The following is a 19,665-nucleotide window of genomic DNA, read 5'->3' as shown; positions in this document are numbered from 1 at the left end:
ATTCTTATCGCGATTTAAAAAAAAACCGGTTTGTTATGCTATACGTTGCCATGGTTGAATTGATCGTGATGTATTGTTTTACCGCCGCTTCAGTCTGTCATCGCTACTTTGCGCTGAAACTAGTGGATGTCGCACAAGTTGATACACTAAAATAATTGATATTTTAAGGTGATTCGGTAAACAATATTTGAGTCAAGTTAATTTGATCAGTGAGTTTTAAAATCGATCGATTAATCCGCGATGACATTGGCATTGTCGAGGATAGATTATACGACAGTGGGGGTCACCTCACGTGGCACAACCATCATATTTCCGCCTTATGACGGGACGACGAAGCAACCACAAAAGTTCGCTGTTGCAGATCATGACGGCGTACTGCATATTTATGGTATAAATATGCATGTCTTATTGCAATACAAAAATAACTTAACAAATAAATAGTAATAAATAAGTAATTAATTAATATTATTTAATACTAATTCTTAATTCATATTTATAATTAATAACTAAATAATATTATTCTAATAAGACAATATTGCAATTAATGTCAAGAAATACTTTAATATCGTAATTATCTTCAAAAGATGTTTTGATATTAATGTATCAATTGGAACCAATATTAAATGACATCTAAATTTAAGAAATATATAAAATCATCCTTGAATAGGCATGAAAAAGGGGGAGTTGCAATTGTCATTTAAATCCTTGCCCGGCCCAAAAATTCAGAAGATGGTTCTTGGTGGCTCAATAGGTATGTTGAGGGATAAAATTTTCCTTGCGTACGGCAGCTCCGTGAAAGGATTCACGAGAAAAGGCAAGCTGTTTTTAGAGTTCGATACCAGCCTTATAGATCCGATTTCTGCGATGTAAGTTCACTTACACTCAGCTCAATTCCACGATGATACCTTCGATATACTCCATAATCCCGTTATCATATTATTATGAAATGTTCTTCATAGGTACGTCCTCGGTCCTGATCTTGCGGCGTGCGCGCGTGATCTTTATCATCGGTACAGAGACTGCAAAGATGCCGATTCGTACCTGACTGGAGAGACCTTGCATGATGTAGTGCTCTTGCCTGGAGATGGCAACGTAGTATACGCTATTCTAGCCTGTGCGGACTGCGCGGTAAGACGTCGTAATTTCATTGAATATAATTCGAGGATCCGTCCCAAAAGTCTTTCAGACTCCAATCGAGAAATGCAATAATCTTAGTAAAAAAAAAACTGTCGATTACTTTATTTCATTTCTTAAAAGTTACCATTAATACTTTTGCGATTTTATCTAGAATATCCTTTCATTCTTGTAAAGTTTTTGCGATGGATTTAAATTTTAATTTTCTTCTTAGTAAAAACTTACAGAAAGATTCGAATATAGAGTAATTATTTTCTAGGAATGCATCCTATAACTAATTCATCGATGCAGTTCTACTTTCTAGGTACGTGTTTTGCACGGTACAAGAAGTCCAACGGTTTTAAGATTGCCGAGCGCTCCTACGGTGCTTTCCATATACAGGTATTATTGATATTTCACATACAACACACACACACACACACACACACACACATTTCAAATGAATTATTTTATATTACTTATCTCGTTTCAGAGAGGGAGAAATATACTCAAGGGACCGCATTTTGGTCGGTACCGCGGATGGTAGAGTCGGACTGTTGATCCTCCAAGGCAACAAAACTCTCCGAATTACCTGGCTGTTGACTTCGACAGGCTCGGGAATCACTTCGTTGGATACATACGAGTTGCAAGATGGTATAGACATCCTTGTTGGTCGGCAGGATGGAGTCGTCGAGGTGTACACGTTTCCTGACGAAGATGTATCGTCTATTCTGCGCTATCACTATGTGAGTGATTGTGATCGTATCTATAGTTCTCGTCGAATTGGATATTAGTTAAAAAATAAATCATTGTAGAATGCTGGCGAGAGTATCAGTACAGTCGTCGGTGGGATAATCGGCGTCACCAATTATCCTGAGGTTCTCGTCACGACTTACTCAGGACGAGTATTCGGATTGACTACCAGTCCTCCTGGTTTACTAGAAGCGGGACAAAGCGATATCGGATTGGCCAGATTGAAGCTGGAAATACATCAACTGCAAGAGAAACTCAATGAGGAGAAAGATTCGGCCAATTTCGTATCGGACCCTTTAGCACCCTTGATATTAGCAGTGAATCATAAGTAACCGCAACAAAATTATTTCTACTTACTTATAAATACAAAACAGATTAATCGGGATAAACTGAAATTGCAATAAAAATCAATTCACAGGATGGACTTACACAAAGAAGATGCTTCGTATTCCCTATCAGTAGAATTAGACGCGTCGATTGACAATATTCTAATACAATCCGATACGCCCATCGACCTGCTGGAGACAGAGAACAATAGCGCAGTGGTTAGCTTATCCGCTTGCAATCCTACAGAGGGCAATTTCCTCCTTGCTACTTATCGATGCCAAGTAAATGCAACATTCTGTGTGTGTAAAATAATATAATCTCTTTGAATTTTAATATTTCTGAAAGTATGAAAAATCATTTGTAAATAGATTAATACAAATCGTCTAGAAATGCGACTAAGATCCATCGAGGGTCAACCAGGTACCTTGCAGATTTATGTAACGTCCCAGGTATTTTTTTACACGGTGTCTTTCAAATCTAAGATTCACGTTATTAATATCTATGGTAATTCTCAGGTACAACCGAAACGTTGCCGTAAAATTACAGTTCCTATTCACGCTTTATCTCTGCATGTCAGACTGCACGAAGACGATAACATTACATCCAGTGGTCCGTTTAATGAATTGAAACTAAATGGCCAATTCACCATTGCTGAAGTACGTTTCTTTATTTTGTTAATCTTATCGCGGGAGAAATAATTGTTTATGGATTTCTTTTTCAGATGCACGCGTGGCTATCTTTAGCGTTACCAGACGTGCCCGAGAGGCCTCATATTAACGAGGGTGAAGCTGTTTTAGTATATATCTCGTCCTTCATCGGCACAATTCTTAAATGCAAATATAAGTAAGTTTACAATATAAAATCGCAGACCTGCATTCGTCATTAATCTTTTGGTAAACTACAGAAAAGGGAGTGCGCTTTTTCTTGGCGAGAATATATCTACTATCATAATTCTTAGAGATATCTTGACAAAGGAGGCGACGAAACGAAAGCTAAAGCTAGACGTCTTCTGCGGTAATTGGCGATTGTTGCATATTTCTCTTCGAAGTTGTAAAATGATTGTAAACGTAAATCTTTACACAGAGGTAGCAGAAGGAAGCATATCTAGAGTCTTGGAGTTAATTCTTCCGCGTTTGAATGCGGCCTACGATTTAATCCAAAAAATAAAAATTCTGGATGCTCTCGAAGAGTGGGAGCTCCAGTCCAATCCAAGAGAGAATTTATGTTCTGAATATCAAGAATTATTAGAAAAAGAGACGGAGATTAGATCGCTCATGGCGAAGGATACTGAAATCCTGAACAGGCTGCACGCTATCATTACCGATTTATATGTAGATTGGGAACGAGCGAAGCGATCTCGAAGGTAAAGATAAGATTCTTATCGGCGCGACCCAATTCTAACAATACTATTCGTGTAACAGAATCAGTGGTAAGGAGGCTACGGCGAAGCTCCAAGATGCCCTTGAATCTAAAGACCTAGCTACCATCTTACAAATTTTCATCGGTAAAGCCGACGTGGGCGTGCCGACTCTAATACCCGCAGCTATTTAGATGTTCGGAGATTGCGAAGTGGACTAATGCATTTCTATAAACACATTCAAGTAAAAAATATATTTTTTAACGTTGATTCACAATAATATGTATATATATATATATATGTATCAATCATTAAATTGTACAAATTATACAATTGTACAATCCTAGTCTTAAAAATGTACATTTACAATTAGTGTTAATTACAGTATAATGTGTACATGTACCGTTTATATGTATGTATATAAATGATATTTTCGTCGATTTTAAGGAATCTTGGATCTGTTGTAAAATCTAACTATCTATGTGGAGGATCTTATACAAATTATTTACTTTTTTGAGAACTAATAAAATTAATTACTTATAGGCAGTACATTAATACGATTTATTTAAAAATTTGATTATTTGCTTTCGAATAAATTTTGTTTTTTAAATCTTATAAAATTATATATACATACACTATTAGAAATGTCCTTAAATTTCATTAAATTTCAAGTTACATAATTTGAACTTAATTTCATATTAAATTTAATGTATTTTTCGTGAAAATTTATGAAATTTAATGTACACGTTCATTATATTTAAGTAATTACTGTAACTTAATTTTCAGTTAAATTATTCATTACTTTTAATTTCGTTCATAACTACGAGTTTTATTTACATGTAAAGGAAATTCGTGATTACATTTCTAACAGTGTAATTTAAAAAAAAATGAAATCATTTTGAATTTACTTAATCTGCTATTAAAAACAAACGTTTGCATTACAGACCATTTAAGTGCCGATATTCCATAAATAATCAATCTTGTCATGCAATGGAATACATTTTCTTCTTTTAAGATTTTCATGATTACATAAAAAAATATTGCCTGCGGAAACACAATGGATTAATTAATAGTCACAATATATAAAAAAGCTCTTTATGATCGAGATATACAACAGAATTTACTCACATACTATCAGTCGTTCGCACAACTGCTTCCAAAGGATCCCTGTTTACAGTATCTGCTGTAGATGTTACGGTGTATTCCAAGTTTCGAGCGCCTGTATGTGGCAAAATAGTCTCCTGATTATCATCCGGCGAGACAATCTCCACAACACCGGTCGCTTCGACTTCCAATTTTAGATCTCTCACGAGATCCTGAATCGTTTTTGCCTGCGTTCCCTTGTCACTTTCTGTCTGCTTCGCATTTTTCCTCGATTTCGTTTTCGGCCGGCTGTGCGTCTGCATGTGTCTCTTCATGTCACTTCGTACTCTAAACGGCTTGCCGCACACCCCGCACTGATGTGGCTTCTCGCCAGTGTGTATGCGACGATGATTCTGTAAGTAACTGCTCGCGCGAAACGTTTTGTTGCAATACTCGCAACGATAATTCTTCTCGCCGGTATGGATACGCCTGTGCAAGATCAGTGAGTATTTTCGGGCAAACTCCTTGGCGCAATATTCACATTGATACTGTTTGTGCTCCGAATGGAGACTCGTCAAGTGATACTTTAAGTCGCCCCATTGTCGAAAGTGTCGACCACATTCTTCGCATTTGTACGGTTTGTCGCCGCTGTGAAGTCTCTTATGTACCTATTCGTCGAAATAAAATGATTAGATTTTTATATATTATTAACAAAAATAAATTTTATACTTTGCGAACATCTGCTTACTTTCAACGCGCTGGCAGCAAAAAAACGTTTACTGCAAATATCGCATTGATGCGGTCGTTCTCCGCTATGAGATCGCATGTGATAAACTAAACTATTTTTATGGTGGAATGAACGATTACACTGATCACATGTTAATTCACCATCTATAAAAGAATACTGTCTTTAAAATTTATATCTTTAGCACGTCAAGAATTCTGAGGGAAAAAAGAATTATACGCACTTGACTTTCGTGTTTTCGATGGTTTCTTTTTTTTGGCCGTTTGTGGAATGTCAGTCTTTGCTTTCTCGTTAGAACTCTTATCATTACTAACTTCTGATGCTTTTATTTGTTGATCCCTTTGTTGTACCTCTTCTGTGACGCCAGTAATGGTCCACATGGCTGATTCGTTGTTCGTAGTGGATAGCGGAGGATCCGTCTCATCGTCGATACGCGCGCCAGTTTCTTCCACTGCAGGCAGCAAAGATTAATAAGTTCGTAATAGTTCATATTGAAAAGTTTAAAAAATGTTAATGTCAAAGTTAATGTTATTATCTCTCTTACCTACGTTCCGAATACCCTCCATAAGGTCTTCAGGTTCACTGAATTCTTCAATCACGGTATTCTCTAAACTGTGTACTGTTTCCGGCACTGTTTCCGGTACTATCGAGATATTAGTATTTGTTGCTTGAGCTATTCGCGTTTCTTGTTTTACTGGTTCATAATGTACCTATATTAAAATTATTTTTTATATCACTATTTCTATTTCTATCAAATTTCTGTTAAAGATACATATACACAGTAGCTATCAAAAGTTTCTACCCAATGTAGTTTTATTGTATTGCTCAGATAAAGAATTTTTACAAATAAAGATCTAGTATATTCTAATACTTAAAATGTTAAGTTAATTATAATAAGAATTTTATTAATTTATAATATAAATTAAAAAATAAATTGACCAAAAATTATTGTAAAATCATATGTTAGCCGAAGACTTTTGGTAGCCATTGTATGTATTAAAAAAATTTAATTGTTCTCTGCAATATATATATATATATATATATATACCTTTAAGTGCTCGAAGAACTTTAACTGACTGCTAAACTTAGAACTACACAATTCACATTTAAAGACGTTAGCCTGAGCTTCGCTACTCGATTCAATTACCACATTCTCTTGAATCAATTTACTATTATCTTTTCGCACCACGTTCTTCTTTGTCTGCTGTTGTTTTAGTTTTCGAGGTATCCTTTTTTTGTGTGGCAGGGTTCTCTTGGGACCTGATGCCGACGTAGCATCCTCACTGCTTTCCGTGGAAACCTCAACGTCGTATTCGCTTTTAACATTGATAAACTCTTGCTTTACATTCTGCGTAATCCTCTTGAAAAGTTGCAAAGGTGAATACACGGACGGAGCGGTGTTCGGGTCTGATACTGCTTGAATGGAGTACGAATTCACTGGTGCCAGGGTCTCGAGGTGTGAAACATCTGCTAGAGTCGGGTCCTCATGTTGTGACTGGATATGGAGCTGCTGTTTCTGCTGCTGATGCAACTGTACCGCGACCAAGGCCGCGGCAAGTCTACGGTCGTCCTGCATCACACAATTCACATTCTACATGTAAGGTATAAATATGTGCAGTTATATGGACATTAAGTAACATATTACAACTTCAGTTAATTCATGCGACAGCAAGTCGTCCGCCTCATAATACTGTGTGCCAGTGCCATAGTCTGTGCCGACGCCTGCATTAATCATATCCACGACCATGCCTTCGGAGATTAATTCACCATTCAGAGTTAACAGCGGTACTTTGCTCAAGGCTTCTCCGTCGGCTCTCTGGATGGTGATATATTGAGCTCCCTCCATTCCTTCCAAAAGCACAGCCTGTGCCTCTTCCGTTGTAACTTCCATAACTGAGTATTCTCAATACAACGACTAATAACTGTTCTTCACAAACTTTTACTTATCTATAGATACCAAATCTGTGGATCATAGAGGAAAATCTATTAGTATAAAAAATCTATTTTCTCTTTGGCAATTAAAAGTAGTTCAAAATTAAAATAAATTAAAATTAATTTCAATATACACCAAATATTTAATTCACTGATCTCTCTTTAGTCATGTGATAATTTTAAAATCATTTTCCATGTTATGTATAATAGTAATTTTTGTTTAAAGTGTAAATCAACGAAACTATTTTACAAATTCACAGCGAAATATCACAGTGGAATCCATTTACAATAGAATTTTCAAAACAACAGACAACACATTTTCAGTACTGTCCTTTAACAATAAAATAACGAAAATGTATATAAAATAATTAACTATATTGTGTGACGATATTAAATATCATTATCATATTCTGCATATATGCAGTAACTTTTATTTAAGTTAACGGAAAAGTTTACATTCTATCTCTACAAAGTGTTTTTCATTTAGAATCATTTCGATGAACTCCGATTAATTTTGTTCGACGATTAGTTCATTGGAATTGATCAATTGCATTTGTCATTTCGCTTAACGGACACATGCGATTGGCTAATTCCAATTCCAACTACAGCCCATTCACAATTGCGTAAGCGTAGTTGTAAGTGGTTGTAGTTGTAAGAATTGTAAGACTAAACACAGTCGAATATTTGACTGTGATTAGTTAATTTTTAGAATTATAACCATATAGTTCATAGTTACGGTTACGCAATTGTAGAATGGGCTTAACCATCGATTAAAGTTAATCGGAGTTGGTCCAAGTGGCTTATATCCGTTTCTACCAATGCAGTTTAATCTCAGTTCAACTAACTCTTAATAAGAAAAAAACAAAAAGTAATAGCATATTCGATTTACTAACTCAACCCGATTTCGAGTCAATGATCTGTTCTATTTAGCTACAAAAGAAGAATTAAACTGTGCAAGAAATGCAGCTAAAAAAAACAGACCATTGATTCGGAATCGGGTTGAGTCAAATAAGTATATAATAAATCGAACATTATAAGTTGAACCGAGATTAAAATTAATCTACATTGTAGAAACGGGCATTAGACTCAGTTTCACAACTCATGGTTAACCAAGGTTCAATTTATTTCTCATCTCCTTCCAATTCTAGCATCAGAAAAAGATGAGGAATAAGTTAAAACCTTAGTTAAGAATTAATCATGAGTTGTGAAATTGGATTCAGCCCGTTTTCACCAATTACTCTTCATCTTTTTTTAGTTCCAAAAAAAGAAGAGTAAATTAAACTAAGATTAAAGTTAATCCACATTGGTAGAAATGGACATTTCCATTTATTGGGCAATTCTATTTTGAAATAGTGACACAAATCGACATAAATATCATTCTATCTTTTTTTGCATTCCATGAGTAACAAAGATAAAACACATGTTAACTTGTCACTAAGGTACTTGCACCAATGTTACTTTAACTTTAAGCGAAACTTAAAACTCTCTGTCTCCTTTTAAAGCAAAAAAGATGCAATCAGGCCTAAATAGAAAGTACTCAAAGGCAGCTTTCTAGCAGAAATACAAATCGACACAAGAGTCATTCCATCTTTGTTTCTTTCTCTACTGATTATTGAACAAGGACAGAATGACTCTGTGTCAACTTGTGTCTCTTGCTGGAAAGCTCCCAATATTTCTCATTCCTTCCTTACTAAGAAAGCTCTTGTTAACTAGATCATCGCGAATAACAAGATGGTACACCACTAAGATTAAACAATAGAACTGTTTATTATTCCAATATTACTTATATTCTATGTACTTAGACTGTACTAGAACTCTCTTTCTCGTTTTCGTCAATATATTAAACATATATCTATTTCATTTTAAGCGTACACTATTATACTTGTAGTTCAGCCACAAAAGCAGATCTAATATTTTTTTCTTATCAGACATCGGGCTTTAACGAGATGATATATTTGTTAGTAATTTTATTCTGAACAAGACGACAAAATAACCATAAAAAGACTACAGAAAAACTGCACGAATCCAAACGATCCATCGAGATCCAAAAATAGTGCCGCCGCGCCGGGGCGCCGAGTGCGCCGACGGGGTTTGAATTTGGCGGGGGTACATACTCCTTCGGGACTGACAGCGAGACCAAGGTCACTGCACCCGGACCGTATTGAATATCACGAATCGCGCCTTGATACGCGCTGCGTGCGGAAAAATACACTCGTCCTCACCTTCGTTTAGCGTAATTCACGCGTCCGGCCGAGCTGCTCGTCCTTGCCCCGCTGGCCACGGGCGACATAAACAAAGCGAAATATTGAAACACTGTAGGGCAAAATGTGACAACAGTGCTTGGCTCTTGACGCCATTCGACCGGAAGTACCTCTCCTACGCCACCCGCATAATATTGGCCAACGTACGCGCGTGACGACGATGGAAGGTTCTAGATCGGTCGTCGAGCGACGTGATTCCCGGTGATGTTTCGCTTTTCCGCGGGAAATAATCTAGTTCGATCTGCTTCCTATCCGCTCGCGCGACACTCCTCGCTCGAGAACAGCGCGACGAGATCCATGGAACCTTTTCAACGCCGCAGCTCTTTTGTGTCCCGACGTGGTATTTTTCGTCCGCACTTTGGCGACACTGATCACCGCTGCCTCCCTTCCCCCGAAACAACGGCGAGGGGGAGCCGCGACCTTCCGGTTACCGATAGTCGTGTAAAGTAAACGCGAAATGTCAAATTAGCATATCCACGGCGAGGTGCGGGTGCGTGAATACGGCGTTTCGGCGCGGTCGCGATCGAGCCGGCGTGGTACTCCGGCCGGTGACGTTTGCGACGCTTTGGCGCCGACGGGATGTCGATTCGTCGTCGCTGAGAAACGGTGAGCCACCCGTCACACGCATCATACTCGGGCGACGCGAAACTGAAGGGTTAAAAAGGAAGTTCCGTACCTACGCTGTCACTCAGCTGATTCATTTCCCCCGCCGCCGTCGCATGGCGTCTTGCTTCATCTTTTCCCCTCTTTTTCTCGTGTCTCCCTTTCTCTCTCGTACATTGCAATAATATTGCGCAAAGAATTCTGCTGTATTTAACATTAACGGACGGAAAAGTAAATGAACGTGGTCTGTGAAAGGAAAGAGTTCAGGGAGCGTATCGTTTATCGACAAGTAAACGTTGTAATTATAGTCAAGTAGTAGATAGACGAATAGATATCTATCTTGTCAAGTAATATGTAATTTTGTGACCAAAAATTTTTATTTTCCAGTGCATCTTAGTACTTATTCTATCTAGTACTTAATACTTTATCCTCCTTTCAGACAGCAAATTCCATCAAAAACGAGATTCAGTTAGAAATTTTGTCAGTAGAAATATAGGAGAAATATGATGACAGATTTATTACAGAAACTGAATAAAATCTGTCATTCAGTAATTATTTAAATGGAATATATGAACAAAGGATTATTTGATGATATGCTCTATTTAATTTGTTATGAAAGTAACAGAAGGTACTTTCCATTTAATCACAAGTCAACACAAATGTCGTTCCATCTTTCTTAAATTCTATAAGTAACAAAGTCTGAACGATACTTGTGTCATTAAATGGAAAGCACCCAGATATTCTTCATAATCTGTTAGCAAACTTCTAACATTTTATTGCAGTTACAAATTATCCAAAATTAATTCTAATAGTGCTATAAACTCCGATGTAAATTTATGATTTCTTAATGTTGTTGCTAACATTATATAAAATCTAATTTTTAGTGATTGTTTATATTTTTAGAACTGAATCCAGTTGCAGTCTAAAATTATAATGTGACGGCACTTGAAGCATCCAAGGAGAGTAATGGCTTCGATCTGCCGACGTTGGAGATTATGGATATTGCCTGTGCTGACCTGCCTGTATGCGCTACTCATTGTTATACTTGTACCAATCTTGCTAGTCAACTCCGTTAAGAATGGCTTTAAGAAGCAGGATCAGGGTGCTCTGGTGGGTGGCGCCTTTGTCCTATTGGCATTGCCTATCGCATTTTATGAGATTGTTCAGCACATGATATACTATACGCAACCTAGACTACAAAAATATATAATAAGGTGAGCTGTTCATCGCTAAAAAAATTTGCAGATTTAGTTTTAAGTTCTCTTCTCAATCAAGTATTAAGTATAAAAATTTTATTTTTCTTTTCAGAATATTATGGATGGTACCCATCTATGCAGTAAATGCTGTAAGAAAAAGTTATAAATTTTTCTTGTGTATCGTCAAAATTATACAAATATTTATTTATTATATGCAATTATTTAACGAACGTTTTCTATTTGTATAGTGGTTAGGTTTGGTATTTCCTGAAGGAAGTATATATGTGGACAGCTTGAGAGAATGCTACGAAGCTTATGTAATATATAATTTCATGAAATATTTATTGGCCTATCTGAATGCCGACCACCAGTTGGAGCATAGACTGGAGATTTCTCCTCAAGTACATCATATGTTTCCTTTGTGCTGCCTACCCGATTGGGAGATGGGCAGAGAATTTGTACACATGTGCAAGCATGGTATTTTACAATATGCAGCTGTTAGGCCTATATCAACTTTAATATCATTGTAAGCAATTGATTGATAGAGATATGTATTTCTCTGTGTGTTACAATATTTAAATGTATATTTCTATATTTGTAGCATATGCGAACTGAATGGAGTATATGGGGAAGGTGAATTTAAAGGGAATGTCGCTTTCCCATATATGATCGCTCTAAACAATTTGTCACAATTCGTTGCTATGTATTGTCTGGTACTCTTTTACCGTGCCAACGTAGAGGCCTTGAAGCCAATGAAGCCAATTGGAAAGTTTTTATGCATCAAAGCTGTCGTGTTCTTCTCATTCTTGTAGGTATTGCTGTAATCCGCACAATTGTGAGAAAAATATACAAACAAAGATGTCTCGAAACTCACGAATTAAAATATCACAGCGAGAAAACTGTTTTCTTAACAAAATAAGTTCAAGCAATTTTTGAAATATAAAAGCTTTGAGATATTAAAATTGGTCAACTACAGATTATAATTAAACGATTGGCTGCTCATGATCGCGATTCATATCATTGCGTAACTCACGGACAAGCAGTCGTTTAACCGTAATTTATAATTAGCTTATAAATATTATATTATAATTAGCTTATATTAGTTTTAAACTTTTGTATCTTAGAAATTATTATTCGGAATGAAAAATGGCAAATACTTTTTTAATTAATTTTTTTAAGGACTTTCTTATCGTGGTATTTTGATTCAAGACATTCTGAAAATGAGATGGAAAATACATAATGTTTTTTATTTACAGTCAAGGAGTATTAATAGCTCTTTTGGTGTATTTCGACGTTATATCGAGTATTTTTAATACTGATAACTCAGATGACATCAGGAATATATCGTCCAAATTACAGGATTTCCTAATTTGCATAGAAATGTTTTTAGCCGCAGTGGCGCATCATTATAGCTTCTCCTACAAACCGTTTGTCAATTTGGCGCAGGGTCAGGCGTGGTGGGATGCATTTAGGTTAGTAAAACAATAATAAACATTACTTATGAGACTTTTAAACAAATTGTTTTCTTATTTTAATTTTAAAAAATTTACGCTGACACTGGTGCTGAAATTAAATTTATATCTTTATTCTGAAAATTAATACACATTTGATTTATCTTTACAGAGCAATGTGGGACGTTTCTGACGTGCATAATGACATAAAGGAACATTTGGGCGTTGTCGGCTCGTCCCTAAGCCGCAGAATACGAGGACGTGGTGCATATCAGCAGACTTGGGGAAGCGCGACTGAACGTACGTCGCTTCTACCCGAGGCTACGGTGAGCCAAGCCAGAAGCGCGCCTGCCTGTTCATTCTCGGGTTACAACACCGAGGCCGGACTGAATAATAATCCATCCGTTGCGGAATCCGAGGAGGTGACCGTGAATACGCTGGATAGCACTAATGCCATCAATACGTAACCGATACGATTGATCTATTTGCATGAGAACGGCACTCGGTCAAATCTGTTGCGAGACCGGCGTACTAACGGATATCGCTCCTTAATATTAACTCTAAACGAAGAGGAGGAAAAAATTATATAGTTTTGCAACAGCATTCTCCAGCGTACAATTGTATAAATCATCATGATCATTTACTACATCATATACATATCGCGTTGAAATGTATACGTAATGTCCCGGGACCACGGAATGTTCCTTGAATCACAGTTGATTCGAAGAGGATTCCATCAACAAGAATGTTGGGATAATTTTTGATAATTGTATTTCAAGTTCGTGATATTCTGAAAATAAAATCTGTATTTAAATTTCGCTCGAAATTTAAAAATAATATGCGAACTCTCATTGTACATTCTTTCTACTGAAACATCGGTTTCAAATCGATTAAAGGAAAAAGATTCAGTAGTCTCGGGATATCCTTACGACGCGATTTACTACTTAAGGAATTTGATATGACTAACGGTGAATTTTGTGAGAAACGTGAACTCGCTTCTTATGTTCTTACTTTGCGAAAGACATTCGTGCACTTTATGTTACCAAATAATATAATACCAAATATGATGTACATACATTTATATATACGTAGAAAGAAATGTAATCCCGTAATATTTGTACATACGTCGAATGTCCAACGCGTCACATACATACACACATCTATCACATTTTAGGTGCGATCCATTTCACGTTGCAAATGCTTTGAAGCTTTCTTTGATTGGTCGATTCATAAAATTTTTTTCTAGTTAACAGCATTTACATTACGTTAAGTGGATCGCATTCTTTATATCACGCATCCTACGGATAATACTTAATCTTATTTTTTTTTCCTTTCAATATATCGAAACACAAGAACGAACCATCTGGCATATCAGGCGCTTCGAATTTTCTACTCATCCATATCTATTCTGTTCTTTCTCGCTTTATATATACACACGCGAATGTGGGTATATATCGCACTATGTATATTAATTTACTTTTATTTTACGATTATACTGTATCAGAAATAAAGGCTGTGTATGTTTGCATTGACCCTTATAAAAAAAATTTGACTCTTCCAGAAATTTGTTTCCTTTAAAAAAAAGGAATGAAAAACATCCTTCATATCATAGCATTTCAAAAAAAGCGCGCACGTGTCTTTTAAGTGTGGACTGATAGACCATGACTGTATTCACTTTGACACTCACAACGCTTATCCTTTCATCCTTATTGTTTAAAATTAAATATTAAACGAGAACAATTGATGCTCACAAGCGCTGTAAGCGCTAAAACGAACGCAACCCATGTGGCATGTGGCTTGAGTTTTGTGCCATCTTATCGCGTTTCTTGTTTCTGGTTTCAACTAAGATGAGTCATGTGTTACTTGCGTTTTCCCGCGCTTAGACGCGTATAATCGCTGGTTGATTTAGCTGAAATATCTTGAGAAAATATATTGATTTTAAATTCAAATAATTTAGGTATGGCAATCAGAAGTTCGTAATGACAGTGTTCCCTTGTACCGTCTGGAATAATGATTTCTAGTTGCTACAATGTATCTTGCATTTTATATATACACATATATATTTTTTTTAGGTATTATTGTATACGATATATGCTAAGAGGAGAGGAGATGAATAACGGTGTCGAGGTCGAGAAATCATTACAAGAAACGACACGGGACATGGAGCAGAAGAATGGAAACAAAGAACACGAGGAATATCAATATTTAAGACTTATCGAGAAAGTTATTCAGAGTGGAGCAAAGAAAAGCAATCGCACTGCTATGGATACTTATTCTATTTTCGGAGCGCAAATGCGATTCAGTTTACGAGATGGTAAATGCAATGCAGTTTCAACTAGGATATTTATTATTGAGTTTATTTTTGGTAATGCAAAGATAGCTGATAATAATTTCTAAGAATGACAAGTCTATAAATTTTTCAAAGTAATTTATAGTCTTTCAGAATGTCAGTAGAAATGTAAGGGAATATAATGATAGATTGTCTGTAGAAATCAAGTAGAATTTATTGACGAAACATTTAATATAGATGCAGTTAACGCCACAATATTATCTTCGAATCTGATCATATTGTTAACACTTTGCTTATTCGATTATAGGTGTTTTTCCATTACTGACAACTAAACAAGTATTCTGGCGAGCGGTGATTGAAGAACTATTGTGGTTTATCAAAGGATCGACAAATTCCAAAGAATTATCGGATAAAGGTATTCACATTTGGGATGAAAATGGTTCACGGGCTTTCTTGGATTCCTGTGACTTCACTGACAGAGAGGAGGGTGATTTGGGACCTGTCTATGGTTTCCAGTGGCGGCACTTTGGTGCTGAATATAAAGACATGCACACGGATTACACAGGACAAGGTATTTTTGATAAAAATATTCTTTAAAATAAATTATCTAAAATTCTCCTTTTCATATGTTTGTTGAACACAGAAAAAATATAATTGAAACTAACTGTGTGTACTTATTCTAGGAATAGACCAATTAAAGGAAGTCATTCACAAAGTAAAGCATTCTCCTGAGGACAGACGTATTATAATATCAGCCTGGAATCCGATTGATATTCCAAAGATGGCATTGCCGCCGTGTCACACTTTGGTACAATTTTACGTAAATAACGGAGAATTGTCCACGCAACTTTATCAAAGAAGCGCAGACATGGGTTTAGGAGTGCCGTTTAACATAGCGTCATATTCTTTGCTGACTTACATGATCGCTCATGTTACTGGATTGAAGGTGAGGATCGATACTGCGTACTCAAATTCCAGACAAATCTTATTCTATTTTTTATTTCCTTTTATTTTTCAGCCAGGAGAATTTGTACATACAATGGGAGACTGTCACGTCTACGTCAACCATATAAGCGCCCTTGAGAAACAGGTAAAACGCGAACCGCGCGAGTTTCCAAAATTAAGGATAGTTAGAGAAGTTAAAGATATTGACGATTTCATTACCGAGGATTTCAAGTTGATAGATTACAATCCATACTCCAAACTCTACATGAAGATGGCTGTCTGAACTACCTCGCTTGAATAAGCTTAATCCTCTGAAAGATCTATGTAATTTACATTTCGTTCTCATAAAATTCATTTAATGAAGCGACATTGGCTGCGTTCAGTAGAAATAGAAGTTTTACAGCTGTTGTGTGATTCTTTAACAGAACTGATTCCTCTTGTACTTAGTTCCTCACTAGATATAAATGTATAACCAATCATGCTTTTTTTGAAGCTTCTATGTGATACTTGCCTAATATTACCTCATAATCAATCATATTAAAGAATTTTACAGTTGTAAAGCTATTACTTTTTTTGCTGAACGCAGTTCTTGCTTTTTCTATTTAATGTACTTAATTATTATAATAAACGAACGTTCTAGAAACTAATCTTTCTGTAGTATTTTTTATCAATATTAAGATACACCGATTAAGTGATAGTACTTTCAATTATACAATATTTTCGACTTGAGAGAGATATAAAAAAATTATCTTAATATAGCTCGATTTCTCTTTATATATGGGCTGATGGAAAAGTGATGAATATCTTATATTGTAACCTCCTAGCTATTACATATATCGTAAGTAAAGTCTTATATACGCATATACATCTGTGCTAGTATGTATGTAGTATGTATATGTGTATATTTAACTAAACTTTCTAAGAGAAATTATATTTTTAATAAATCTTGTACCTTAAGTATATATCAATATCTTCAATACCCATCGCATGTAATTCATGCAAATCTATCACGATTCGTTTCCTTATTCCAATAAAAATTATCGCACGCGCTATTCCAACTTCTATATTACACAAATTTAATTTTTTTTCGGTCGATTATGATCGACAAGTATGGACGATCGCAAAAGGCCTTATATAAGCAGCTTCTATAAGTATAACAAAATTATGTAATTCTATATATAATATGTATAAATTCGTTATTTGTTTAATATAAATCAGTAAGAACATTGGAAATAATCATTCCTGCATTATAAACAAAAAGATTATTTTTAACGAAAATTTAGGAAATAGAACTTTTATATATAGGAATATTTTTTTTATAAAATGCAGTTTTATTTTAAACTAACTTCGCGTCCTATTAATATTTCAATCGGGATAAAAGTATAGCCAAATCTATTGTATATTTTATTAATGGCTCTGCTACACACAGCAATTTCTTTTTACGAGATGCTGGAGCGATAAAAAGCTCCGTTGTGAAAAAAGCAACTATACAAAATTTAGAAATAACTGCCGATTCTCACAACGATCTGAGAGACGTTTTATTTCGCAAATCTTTCTTAAGGGAGACTTTTGTACGTCAAAGGCTAGCACATTTGTACATCATTGGACTGTGTACTTAACTGATGCAACTGTTGAGTGACTGCCAATGTGCCGCATTCATTCACCGTTATGATCACCCAGATAACATCTACGACAAAAAGATAATTTTGCAATAAAATTTTACGATTGAAATTGAATCAAATAGGGCAATCTAGAAAAAGAATCGACGAGTTTTATTTTGGAAATCAACGAAAAAACAGTTATATTTTTTTAATTTAGAATATCAACAAGTAAATTGAAAATTATAATCTATGTGCACATCTTAATTAATATAAAATTAATTGAGTTAAAATTGTCTAGCAAGATTGATTTACTGATTTACATTAATAGAACATTTATTTATTTCTTTTAATATTACATGCTCTTAAATTTGCTGATCCTTTTTCTATATCACTACATTCTATCAGAAAGGCTGCATAGAATTCAGGACCACGTACCACCAAAATAGACACCATTGGGCGTCATCATTCTCCATTTACTCTGATGCATGCCGGTTTCAGCCGGACTTTTCAACGTTACGCTTAACTCTGTGGTTTCTTTGGGGGCCAATGGTGGAACAGGTATCCGTGCACAGCCCATTTGCACTCCACCAGAATGCTGCAGGTGGATCCCACTGGGCCATGCCTCGGTACCACTGTTCTGCACGCGCCATGACTTCTGAAAGTTTGTATTAGGTGGCACAGCTTCTCCCTCGCCGATCGTACTATCGCATATCAATGTCATGCACGGCGTATTGAAGGGATTTCCAAAATCAATATAGCTGCAAATTGCTGCTTGCAGATTCCTGGAAGAAAATTTATATTACAATAATATCTAGCAAAAAGGAATAAATTCTATATTCGCTCAAAAAAAAACAAACTATTGTAATATTACAATGACTCGCTTATTTGTGGATGGGTATATTTCTAAATTTAAATGATAAGATTTCAACTGAGTTTTATATGTCTTAATGTAACAATGATATTGCTCAACAACTGTTTTATTATCTGCAAACAATTAGAAGACAAAGACAAGGACAGTATCACTATGATTGTAACATAAATTGCGTTGTAAAACAATTTTCATGTTAAACAATTTTGTAGGTTTAATTGATGGTTGAAAATAACAAATCTATATATATTTCTAATTTGTAAATCAATAATTAGTTTAAATGTTAATTAAAAAATTACTATCCAGCATCATTGAGTGCTACTGAATTTTTTTTTAGCTATGCCTTGCATTTAAACAATGACTTTTATTTCAAAATACAAAAACATATTATCTATGCGTCACTTAAATTGCGGATTAAAAGAGTATGACCACAAAGTCCAAAATATCATTAGACTCTGAAATGGGTCATTGGCAATATTTTGACACAGATTTTTCATAAAAGCAGGGTAACGGCATCTCGAGGAGAAAAAACAAGAGAAGATTAAAGGAAAAATGACCCGACGAGTTACTCTTCAAATTCGAAAAAAAAAAAGGAAAAAGGCATTTCAGAGAGGTCTCAGAAAGAACGATACCCCTGCGGGGGGTAACATGGCGATGCAAGGTTATGTGCGTGGACAGCGTACACGGATGGCAAAGTAGCGTTCCGATGGGGGGAATGTCCGTTTACCAATTGTTCATGTCAAGGAAGAACGCAGCAGTGGTCTCATTCAGATGGCTGTCCGCCAGTAGCTTCTGCAGCTGCTTCACTAAATCATCTTTGTCCGTGGTGCCCAGGCAACTGAACTGGTGCAGCAAGTGTTGGTCCAGATCGTTGTTGCGATCCATGATCGCTGCTTCTTCAACAGCACTCAACTTGAACGGTGATTCAATGCCCCATGTGCCCCAGGCTGTCAAAACTGTCAACGTCGGACTGTCAACCCTATCTGCTCTGTTTATCTTTCCACCTCCTCTCCTTCGTCGTCGTCGTCGTCGTCGTTGTACTCTCAGTCACGGATTTTAAATGTCATTCTCCCAAGTGACACTCAGTCGGTCCGTATCCGTACTGTGCATATCCACGGTACCCAGTCCAGAGCCGTCGAA

The 19,665-nt window shown here is 35.9% G+C and overlaps 5 protein-coding genes across 12 annotated transcripts; 3 read left to right on the top strand and 2 right to left on the bottom strand.

Annotated features, from left to right (window-relative positions):
• Window positions 1-209: 209 nt before the first annotated feature.
• On the top strand, window positions 210-4,099 carry LOC105153974 (BBSome complex member BBS7). Of its 2 annotated transcripts, XM_011069164.2 has the most exons (13): window positions 210-388; window positions 668-866; window positions 960-1,128; window positions 1,439-1,515; window positions 1,607-1,859; window positions 1,929-2,194; window positions 2,285-2,474; window positions 2,562-2,642; window positions 2,709-2,849; window positions 2,915-3,036; window positions 3,098-3,207; window positions 3,277-3,556; window positions 3,615-4,099. In XM_011069164.2, the coding sequence occupies exons 1-13, from the start codon at window positions 241-243 to the stop codon at window positions 3,742-3,744; spliced, it is 2,166 nt and encodes a 721-aa protein (XP_011067466.1). In that variant the 5' UTR covers window positions 210-240; the 3' UTR covers window positions 3,745-4,099. The 2 variants fall into 2 exon arrangements, with proteins under 2 accessions (XP_011067466.1, XP_011067465.1); XM_011069163.2 differs by having other exon boundaries at window positions 2,562-2,849.
• On the bottom strand, window positions 4,088-10,010 carry LOC105153970 (uncharacterized). Of its 3 annotated transcripts, none has more exons than XM_011069152.2 (8): window positions 9,533-10,010; window positions 7,027-7,340; window positions 6,427-6,969; window positions 5,923-6,088; window positions 5,602-5,829; window positions 5,382-5,524; window positions 4,679-5,301; window positions 4,088-4,594 (listed from the first exon to the last, which is right to left on the bottom strand). In XM_011069152.2, exons 2-8 carry the CDS (start codon window positions 7,267-7,269, stop codon window positions 4,576-4,578), a joined length of 1,965 nt encoding a protein of 654 aa, XP_011067454.1. In that variant the 5' UTR covers window positions 7,270-7,340; window positions 9,533-10,010; the 3' UTR covers window positions 4,088-4,575. The 3 variants fall into 3 exon arrangements, with proteins under 3 accessions (XP_011067454.1, XP_011067455.1, XP_011067456.1); XM_011069153.2 differs by having other exon boundaries at window positions 6,427-6,948; XM_011069154.2 differs by lacking the exon at window positions 9,533-10,010 and having other exon boundaries at window positions 6,427-6,948; window positions 7,146-7,282.
• A 26-nt stretch (window positions 10,011-10,036) lies between these two features.
• On the top strand, window positions 10,037-14,176 carry LOC105153971 (transmembrane protein 184C). Of its 3 annotated transcripts, none has more exons than XM_011069155.2 (7): window positions 10,037-10,177; window positions 11,078-11,388; window positions 11,483-11,519; window positions 11,619-11,896; window positions 11,972-12,178; window positions 12,627-12,842; window positions 12,994-14,176. In XM_011069155.2, the coding sequence occupies exons 2-7, from the start codon at window positions 11,141-11,143 to the stop codon at window positions 13,286-13,288; spliced, it is 1,281 nt and encodes a 426-aa protein (XP_011067457.1). In that variant the 5' UTR covers window positions 10,037-10,177; window positions 11,078-11,140; the 3' UTR covers window positions 13,289-14,176. The 3 variants fall into 3 exon arrangements, with proteins under 3 accessions (XP_011067457.1, XP_011067459.1, XP_011067458.1); XM_011069157.2 differs by lacking the exon at window positions 10,037-10,177 and adding an exon at window positions 10,350-10,463; XM_011069156.2 differs by lacking the exon at window positions 10,037-10,177 and adding an exon at window positions 10,498-10,802.
• Window positions 14,177-14,645: 469 nt separating this feature from the next.
• Window positions 14,646-16,703, top strand: Ts (Thymidylate synthase). Of its 3 annotated transcripts, none has more exons than XM_087406915.1 (4): window positions 14,646-14,778; window positions 14,894-15,135; window positions 15,419-15,682; window positions 15,795-16,703. In XM_087406915.1, the coding sequence occupies exons 2-4, from the start codon at window positions 14,913-14,915 to the stop codon at window positions 16,337-16,339; spliced, it is 1,032 nt and encodes a 343-aa protein (XP_087263041.1). In that variant the 5' UTR covers window positions 14,646-14,778; window positions 14,894-14,912; the 3' UTR covers window positions 16,340-16,703. The 3 variants fall into 3 exon arrangements, with proteins under 3 accessions (XP_087263041.1, XP_087263040.1, XP_011067452.1); XM_011069150.2 differs by having other exon boundaries at window positions 14,662-15,135; window positions 15,795-16,057; window positions 16,130-16,703; XM_087406914.1 differs by having other exon boundaries at window positions 14,659-15,135.
• On the bottom strand, window positions 16,097-19,635 carry LOC105153968 (Uncharacterized protein C6orf106-like protein). The gene is made up of 3 exons (XM_011069149.2): window positions 19,253-19,635; window positions 18,093-18,439; window positions 16,097-17,743 (listed from the first exon to the last, which is right to left on the bottom strand). Exons 1-3 carry the CDS (start codon window positions 19,408-19,410, stop codon window positions 17,640-17,642), a joined length of 609 nt encoding a protein of 202 aa, XP_011067451.1. The 5' UTR covers window positions 19,411-19,635; the 3' UTR covers window positions 16,097-17,639.
• Between the last annotated feature and the right edge of the window lie 30 nt (window positions 19,636-19,665).

The sequence above is a fragment of the Acromyrmex echinatior genome, chromosome 6 (genome assembly GCF_024713525.1).
Source record: "Acromyrmex echinatior isolate Ae372 chromosome 6, ASM2471352v2, whole genome shotgun sequence".
NCBI lineage: Eukaryota > Metazoa > Arthropoda > Insecta > Hymenoptera > Formicidae > Acromyrmex > Acromyrmex echinatior.
The sequence above is the reverse complement of the archived record's forward strand: the minus strand, read 5'-3'. Positions and strand labels throughout refer to the sequence as shown.

Bases quoted from the DNA above. Each gene is read 5' to 3' on its own strand.
- LOC105153970 (XM_011069152.2), bottom strand. From the start codon at position 7,269: ATGGAAGTTACAACGGAAGAGGCACAGGCTGTGCTTTTGGAAGGAATG. The intron at 6,089-6,426 runs GTATATATATAT...ATTTTAATATAG, and splicing joins AGTTCTTCGAGCACTTAAAG to GTACATTATGAACCAGTAAA. The intron at 5,525-5,601 runs GTGCGTATAATT...ATTCTTTTATAG, and splicing joins ATCGAAAACACGAAAGTCAA to ATGGTGAATTAACATGTGAT.
- LOC105153968 (XM_011069149.2), bottom strand. From the start codon at position 19,410: ATGGATCGCAACAACGATCTGGACCAACACTTGCTGCACCAGTTCAGT. The intron at 18,440-19,252 runs GTAAACGGACAT...ATTTTCTTCCAG, and splicing joins TTCCTTGACATGAACAATTG to GAATCTGCAAGCAGCAATTT. The intron at 17,744-18,092 runs GTACGTGGTCCT...TTTTTGTCGTAG, and splicing joins CAATGGTGTCTATTTTGGTG to ATGTTATCTGGGTGATCATA.
- Ts (XM_087406914.1), top strand. From the start codon at position 14,832: ATGATTTCTAGTTGCTACAATGTATCTTGCATTTTATATATACACATA. The intron at 15,136-15,418 runs GTAAATGCAATG...ATTCGATTATAG, and splicing joins GCGATTCAGTTTACGAGATG to GTGTTTTTCCATTACTGACA. The intron at 15,683-15,794 runs GTATTTTTGATA...TACTTATTCTAG, and splicing joins CACGGATTACACAGGACAAG to GAATAGACCAATTAAAGGAA.
- LOC105153971 (XM_011069155.2), top strand. From the start codon at position 11,141: ATGGCTTCGATCTGCCGACGTTGGAGATTATGGATATTGCCTGTGCTG. The intron at 11,520-11,618 runs GTAAGAAAAAGT...CTATTTGTATAG, and splicing joins CCATCTATGCAGTAAATGCT to TGGTTAGGTTTGGTATTTCC. The intron at 11,897-11,971 runs GTAAGCAATTGA...CTATATTTGTAG, and splicing joins ATATCAACTTTAATATCATT to CATATGCGAACTGAATGGAG.
- LOC105153974 (XM_011069163.2), top strand. From the start codon at position 241: ATGACATTGGCATTGTCGAGGATAGATTATACGACAGTGGGGGTCACC. The intron at 867-959 runs GTAAGTTCACTT...TGTTCTTCATAG, and splicing joins ATAGATCCGATTTCTGCGAT to GTACGTCCTCGGTCCTGATC. The intron at 2,850-2,914 runs GTACGTTTCTTT...TTTCTTTTTCAG, and splicing joins GCCAATTCACCATTGCTGAA to ATGCACGCGTGGCTATCTTT.